We start from the raw sequence: 8215 nt of genomic DNA, 5'->3' as shown, positions 1-8215 counted from the left end.
CCATGTGAGCTCCCCAGAGTAGTGATTTTTGTTCTAACTTCTGTAGGAAACACAGATGCTGTCCAGTTCTGATGAGGGAACAGAGAAATGTGACTTTAGAAATCTCTTCACCTTCAAAGCCATTCTCAGTGGATTCTTTGACAATATCATTCATTCTGCACCATTGCTTTAGCTGAAGAAGCAGTGACCTACTTGTATGAAGCCAGAAAGGTTCACAGCAACATCACCACTGAAATTTAATGTCGACACTTTTTCCAGTGGTATACGGTGCTTGAATGTGTACAGCTCTTTCCCATTCACATAAACCTGATGAATTGAAGGAACACAGCCCACGTGAGGACCAAATCCTAACTTTATTTTAGGAGTGCAGTGAGTCTTGTTCTTAAAACACGTACCTGATATCCTTCAGATTTTATAACAGTAAACATCTCAAATGCTTCACCCTTTTTAAAGGGGTTGTCAGAGACACTTTCCTCAGTTCCCAATCTTCCTTTTATTAGACTGTTCATGGCCACCTTCTGGTCCATTCGAGGGTTGAAGTGGAAAGCAATGTCATCATTGCTGGACTGCCCAGTCTTGAAATTGATTTCAAATCTGCATGGAAGTTAAAACATGTTGAAGCAACCAATCCTAATAACAGTGAATTATTTGTGTCCCATTTCCCAAATTTTACAATGAAGTAATTCCTTACCGATCAGCATTAGTGGGAACAACTCCCTGTAAGTACAAGGCCATGCCTTCTCTCAGTCCTCCTGATATTGGGGCCACATAAGGAAGGTTCTGCGGTACACACAAGACAATTGGCATCAGTGAGTATGAACCAGATGCTTATATCAGGTTTTGAACTCAGTGAATTAGAAGAATGTAGGATTTCATTGATGTTTCAACTGATCATCACAGTCTGCTCTTGGGTGAGAGCAGACTGTGGGTTCTTATGCACTGCTGGTCCTTTATGTCACAAGTCACTTTTAATGATCGCTCACTCACAGGGTTTTGGACCGGCTGCAAGATCTCTGATTGTACGGTGGAAGGATCCCCATGTGAGCTCCCCAGAGTAGTGATTTTTGTTCTAACTTTTGTAGGAAATACAGATGCTCTCCAGTTCTGATGAGGGAACAGAGAAATGTGACTTTAGAAATCTCTTCACCTTCAAAGCCATTCTCAGTGGATTCTTTGACAATATCATTCATTCTGCAACATTGCTTTAGCTGAAGAAGCAGTGACCTACTTGTATGAAGCCAGAAAGTTTCACAGCAACATCACCACTGAAATTTAATGTTGACACTTTTTCCAGTGGTATACGGTGCTTGAATGTGTACAGCTCTTTCCCATTCACATAAACCTGATGAATTGAAGGAACACAGCCCACGTGAGGACCAAATCCTAACTTTATTTTCGGAGTGCAGTGAGTCTTGTTCTTAAAACACGTACCTGATATCCTTCAGATTTTATAACAGTAAACATCTCAAATGCTTCACCCTTTTTAAAGGGGTTGTCAGAGACACTTTCCTCAGTTCCCAATCTTCCTTTTATTAGACTGTTCATGGCCACCTTCTGGTCCATTCGAGGGTTGAAGTGGAAAGCAATGTCATCATTGCTGGACTGCCCGGTCTTGAAATTGATTTCAAATCTGCATGGATGTTAAAACATGTTGAAGCAACCAATCCTAATAACAGTGAATTATTTGTGTCCCATTTCCCAAATTTTACAATAAAGTAATTCCTTACCGATCAGCATTAGTGGGAACAACTCCCTGTAAGTACAAGGCCATGCCTTCTCTCAGTCCTCCTGATATTGGGGCCACATAAGGAAGGTTCTGCGGTAAACAAGAAAATTGGCATCAGTGAGTATGAACCAGATTCTTATAGCAGGTTTTGAACTCATTGAATTAGAAGAATGTAGGATTTCATTGATGTTTCAACTGATCATCACAGTCTGCTCTTGGGTGAGAGCAGTCTGTGGGTTCTTATGCACTGCTGGTCCTTTATGTCACAAGTCACTTTTAATGATCGCTCACTCACAGGGTTTTGGACCGGCTGCAAGATCTCTGATTGTACGGTGGAAGGATCCCCATGTGAGCTCCCCAGAGTAGTGATTTTTGTTCTAACTTTTGTAGGAAATACAGATGCTTTCCAGTTCTGATGAGGGAACAGAGAAATGTGACTTTAAAAATCTCTTCACCTTCAAAGCCATTCTCAGTGGATTCTTTGACAATATCATTCATTCTGCACCATTGCTTTAGCTGAAGAAGCAGTGACCTACTTGTATGAAGCCAGAAAGGTTCACAGCAACATCACCACTGAAATTTAATGTCGACACTTTTTCAAGTGGTATACGGTGCTTGAATGTGTACAGCTCTTTCCCATTCACATAAACCTGATGAATTGAAGGAACACAGCCCACGTGAGGACCAAATCCTAACTTTATTTTAGGAGTGCAGTGAGTCTTGTTCTTAAAACACGTACCTGATATCCTTCAGATTTTATAACAGTAAACATCTCAAATGCTTCACCCTTTTTAAAGGGGTTGTCAGAGACACTTTCCTCAGTTCCCAATCTTCCTTTTATTAGACTGTTCATGGCCACCTTCTGGTCCATTCGAGGGTTGAAGTGGAAAGCAATGTCATCATTGCTGGACTGCCCAGTCTTGAAATTGATTTCAAATCTGCATGGAAGTTAAAACATGTTGAAGCAACCAATCCTAATAACAGTGAATTATTTGTGTCCCATTTCCCAAATTTTACAATGAAGTAATTCCTTACCGATCAGAATTAGTGGGAACAACTCCCTGTAAGTACAAGGCCATGCCTTCTCTCAGTCCTCCTGATATTGGGGCCACATAAGGAAGGTTCTGCGGTACACACAAGACAATTGGCATCAGTGAGTATGAACCAGATGCTTATATCAGGTTTTGAACTCAGTGAATTAGAAGAATGTAGGATTTCATTGATGTTTCAACTGATCATCACAGTCTGCTCTTGGGTGAGAGCAGACTGTGGGTTCTTATGCACTGCTGGTCCTTTATGTCACAAGTCACTTTTAATGATCGCTCACTCACAGGGTTTTGGACCGGCTGCAAGATCTCTGATTGTACGGTGGAAGGATCCCCATGTGAGCTCCCCAGAGTAGTGATTTTTGTTCTAACTTTTGTAGGAAATACAGATGCTCTCCAGTTCTGATGAGGGAACAGAGAAATGTGACTTTAGAAATCTCTTCACCTTCAAAGCCATTCTCAGTGGATTCTTTGACAGTATCATTCATTCTGCAACATTGCTTTAGCTGAAGAAGCAGTGACCTACTTGTATGAAGCCAGAAAGGTTCACAGCAACATCACCACTGAAATTTAATGTTGACACTTTTTCCAGTGGTATACGGTGCTTGAATGTGTACAGCTCTTTCCCATTCACATAAACCTGATGAATTGAAGGATCACAGCCCACGTGAGGACCAAATCCTAACTTTATTTTAGGAGTGCAGTGAGTCTTGTTCTTAAAACACGTACCTGGTATCCTTCAGATTTTATAACAGTAAACATCTCAAATGCTTCACCCTTTTTAAAGGGGTTATCAGAGACGATTTCATCAGTTCCCAAACTTCCTTTTATTAGACTGTTCATGGCCACCTTCTGGTCCATTCGAGGGTTGAAGTGGAAAGCAATGTCATCATTGCTGGACTGCCCAGTCTTGAAATTGATTTCAAATCTGCATGGAAGTTAAAACATGTTGAAGCAACCAATCCTAATAACAGTGAATTATTTGTGTCCCATTTCCCAAATTTTACAATGAAGTAATTCCTTACCGATCAGCATTAGTGGGAACAACTCCCTGTAAGTACAAGGCCATGCCTTCTCTCAGTCCTCCTGATATTGGGGCCACATAAGGAAGGTTCTGCGGTACACACAAGACAATTGGCATCAGTGAGTATGAACCAGATGCTTATATCAGGTTTTGAACTCAGTGAATTAGAAGAATGTATGATTTCATTGATGTTTCAACTGATCATCACAGTCTGCTCTTGGGTGAGAGCAGACTGTGGGTTCTTATGCACTGCTGGTCCTTTATGTCACAAGTCACTTTTAATGATCGCTCACTCACAGGGTTTTGGACCGGCTGCAAGATCTCTGATTGTACGGTGGAAGGATCCCCATGTGAGCTCCCCAGAGTAGTGATTTTTGTTCTAACTTTTGTAGGAAATACAGATGCTTTCCAGTTCTGATGAGGGAACAGAGAAATGTGACTTTAAAAATCTCTTCACCTTCAAAGCCATTCTCAGTGGATTCTTTGACAATATCATTCATTCTGCACCATTGCTTTAGCTGAAGAAGCAGTGACCTACTTGTATGAAGCCAGAAAGGTTCACAGCAACATCACCACTGAAATTTAATGTCGACACTTTTTCCAGTGATATACGGTGCTTGAATGTGTACAGCTCTTTCCCATTCACATAAACCTGATGAATTGAAGGAACACAGCCCACGTGAGGACCAAATCCTAACTTTATTTTAGGAGTGCAGTGAGTCTTGTTCTTAAAACACGTACCTGATATCCTTCAGATTTTATAACAGTAAACATCTCAAATGCTTCACCCTTTTTAAAGGGGTTGTCAGAGACACTTTCCTCAGTTCCCAATCTTCCTTTTATTAGACTGTTCATGGCCACCTTCTGGTCCATTCGAGGGTTGAAGTGGAAAGCAATGTCATCATTGCTGGACTGCCCAGTCTTGAAATTGATTTCAAATCTGCATGGAAGTTAAAACATGTTGAAGCAACCAATCCTAATAACAGTGAATTATTTGTGTCCCATTTCCCAAATTTTACAATGAAGTAATTCCTTACCGATCAGCATTAGTGGGAACAACTCCCTGTAAGTACAAGGCCATGCCTTCTCTCAGTCCTCCTGATATTGGGGCCACATAAGGAAGGTTCTGCGGTACACACAAGACAATTGGCATCAGTGAGTATGAACCAGATGCTTATATCAGGTTTTGAACTCAGTGAATTAGAAGAATGTAGGATTTCATTGATGTTTCAACTGATCATCACAGTCTGCTCTTGGGTGAGAGCAGACTGTGGGTTCTTATGCACTGCTGGTCCTTTATGTCACAAGTCACTTTTAATGATCGCTCACTCACAGGGTTTTGGACCGGCTGCAAGATCTCTGATTGTACGGTGGAAGGATCCCCATGTGAGCTCCCCAGAGTAGTGATTTTTGTTCTAACTTTTGTAGGAAATACAGATGCTCTCCAGTTCTGATGAGGGAACAGAGAAATGTGACTTTAGAAATCTCTTCACCTTCAAAGCCATTCTCAGTGGATTCTTTGACAGTATCATTCATTCTGCAACATTGCTTTAGCTGAAGAAGCAGTGACCTACTTGTATGAAGCCAGAAAGGTTCACAGCAACATCACCACTGAAATTTAATGTTGACACTTTTTCCAGTGGTATACGGTGCTTGAATGTGTACAGCTCTTTCCCATTCACATAAACCTGATGAATTGAAGGAACACAGCCCACGTGAGGACCAAATCCTAACTTTATTTTAGGAGTGCAGTGAGTCTTGTTCTTAAAACACGTACCTGATATCCTTCAGATTTTATAACAGTAAACATCTCAAATGCTTCACCCTTTTTAAAGGGGTTGTCAGAGACACTTTCCTCAGTTCCCAATCTTCCTTTTATTAGACTGTTCATGGCCACCTTCTGGTCCATTCGAGGGTTGAAGTGGAAAGCAATGTCATCATTGCTGGACTGCCCGGTCTTGAAATTGATTTCAAATCTGCATGGATGTTAAAACATGTTGAAGCAACCAATCCTAATAACAGTGAATTATTTGTGTCCCATTTCCCAAATTTTACAATAAAGTAATTCCTTACCGATCAGCATTAGTGGGAACAACTCCCTGTAAGTACAAGGCCATGCCTTCTCTCAGTCCTCCTGATATTGGGGCCACATAAGGAAGGTTCTGCGGTAAACAAGAAAATTGGCATCAGTGAGTATGAACCAGATTCTTATAGCAGGTTTTGAACTCATTGAATTAGAAGAATGTAGGATTTCATTGATGTTTCAACTGATCATCACAGTCTGCTCTTGGGTGAGAGCAGACTGTGGGTTCTTATGCACTGCTGGTCCTTTATGTCACAAGTCACTTTTAATGATCGCTCACTCACAGGGTTTTGGACCGGCTGCAAGATCTCTGATTGTACGGTGGAAGGATCCCCATGTGAGCTCCCCAGAGTAGTGATTTTTGTTCTAACTTTTGTAGGAAATACAGATGCTTTCCAGTTCTGATGAGGGAACAGAGAAATGTGACTTTAGAAATCTCTTCACCTTCAAAGCCATTCTCAGTGGATTCTTTGACAATATCATTCATTCTGCACCATTGCTTTAGCTGAAGAAGCAGTGACCTACTTGTATGAAGCCAGAAAGGTTCACAGCAACATCACCACTGAAATTTAATGTCGACACTTTTTCCAGTGGTATACGGTGCTTGAATGTGTACAGCTCTTTCCCATTCACATAAACCTGATGAATTGAAGGAACACAGCCCACGTGAGGACCAAATCCTAACTTTATTTTAGGAGTGCAGTGAGTCTTGTTCTTAAAACACGTACCTGATATCCTTCAGATTTCATAACAGTAAACATCTCAAATGCTTCACCCTTTTTAAAGGGGTTGTCAGAGACGATTTCCTCAGTTCCCAAACTTCCTTTTATTAGACTGTTCATGGCCACCTTCTGGTCCATTCGAGGGTTGAAGTGGAAAGCAATGTCATCATTGCTGGACTGCCCAGTCTTGAAATTGATTTCAAATCTGCATGGAAGTTAAAACATGTTGAAGCAACCAATCCTAATAACAGTGAATTATTTGTGTCCCATTTCCCAAATTTTGCAATGAAGTAATTCCTTACCCATCAGCATTAGTGGGAACAACTCCCTGTAAGTACAAGGCCATGCCTTCTCTCAGTCCTCCGGATATTGGGGCCACATAAGGAAGGTTCTGTGGTAAACAAGAAAATTGGCATCAGTGAGTATGAACCAGATTCTTATAGCAGGTTTTGAACTCATTCAATTAGAAGAATGTAGTATTTTATTGATGTTTCAACTGATCATCACAGTCTGCTTTTGGGTGAGAGCAGACTGTGGGTTCTTATGCACTGCTGGTCCTTTATGTCACAAGTCACTTTTAATGATCGCTCACTCACAGGGTTTTGGACCGGCTGCAAGATCTCTGATTGTACGGTGGAAGGATCCCCATGTGAGCTCCCCAGAGTAGTGATTTTTGTTCTAACTTTTGTAGGAAATACAGATGCTCTCCAGTTCTGATGAGGGAACAGAGAAATGTGACTTTAGAAATCTCTTCACCTTCAAAGCCATTCTCAGTGGATTCTTTGACAATATCATTCATTCTGCAACATTGCTTTAGCTGAATAAACAGTGACCTACTTGTATGAAGCCAGAAAGGTTCACAGCAACATCACCACTGAAATTTAATGTTGACACTTTTTCCAGTGGTATACGGTGCTTGAATGTGTACAGCTCTTTACCATTCACATAAACCTGATGAATTGAAGGAACACAGCCCACGTGAGGACCAAATCCTAACTTTATTTTAGGAGTGCAGTGAGTCTTGTTCTTAAAACACGTACCTGATATCCTTCAGATTTCATAACAGTAAACATCTCAAATGCTTCACCCTTTTTAAAGGGGTTGTCAGAGACACTTTCCTCAGTTCCCAAACTTCCTTTTATTATACTGTTCATGGCCACCTTCTGGTCCATTCGAGGGTTGAAGTGGAAAGCAATGTCATCATTGCTGGACTGCCCGGTCTTGAAATTGATTTCAAATCTGCATGGAAGTTAAAACATTTTGAAACAACCAATCCTACAGTAATAACAGTGAATTATTTGTGCCCCATTTCCCAAATTTTACAATGAAGTAATTCACTACCGATCAGCATTAGTGGGAACAACTCCCTGTAAGTACAAGGCCATGCCTTCTCTCAGTCCTCCGGATATTGGGGCCACATAAGGAAGGTTCTGCGGTAAACAAGAAAATTGGCATCAGTGAGTATGAACCAGATTCTTATAGCAGGTTTTGAACTCATTGAATTAGAAGAATGTAGGATTTCATTGATGTTTCAACTGATCATCACAGTCTGCTCTTGGGTGAGAGCAGACTGTGGGTTCTTATGCACTGCTGGTCCTTTATGTCACAAGTCAC

General features: G+C 41.1%; 1 protein-coding gene across 1 annotated transcript; it reads right to left on the bottom strand.

Annotated features, from left to right (window-relative positions):
• Positions 1-4310: 4310 nt before the first annotated feature.
• On the bottom strand, positions 4311-6335 carry lgals4 (galectin 4). The gene is made up of 7 exons (XM_052531800.1): positions 6324-6335; positions 5870-5958; positions 5574-5772; positions 5371-5484; positions 4834-4922; positions 4538-4736; positions 4311-4448 (listed from the first exon to the last, which is right to left on the bottom strand). The coding sequence occupies exons 1-7, from the start codon at positions 6333-6335 to the stop codon at positions 4311-4313; spliced, it is 840 nt and encodes a 279-aa protein (XP_052387760.1).
• Between the last annotated feature and the right edge of the window lie 1880 nt (positions 6336-8215).

Source organism: Carassius gibelio, chromosome A18, assembly GCF_023724105.1.
Source record: "Carassius gibelio isolate Cgi1373 ecotype wild population from Czech Republic chromosome A18, carGib1.2-hapl.c, whole genome shotgun sequence".
Classification (NCBI taxonomy): Eukaryota; Metazoa; Chordata; class Actinopteri; order Cypriniformes; family Cyprinidae; genus Carassius; species Carassius gibelio.
The sequence above is the reverse complement of the archived record's forward strand: the minus strand, read 5'-3'. Positions and strand labels throughout refer to the sequence as shown.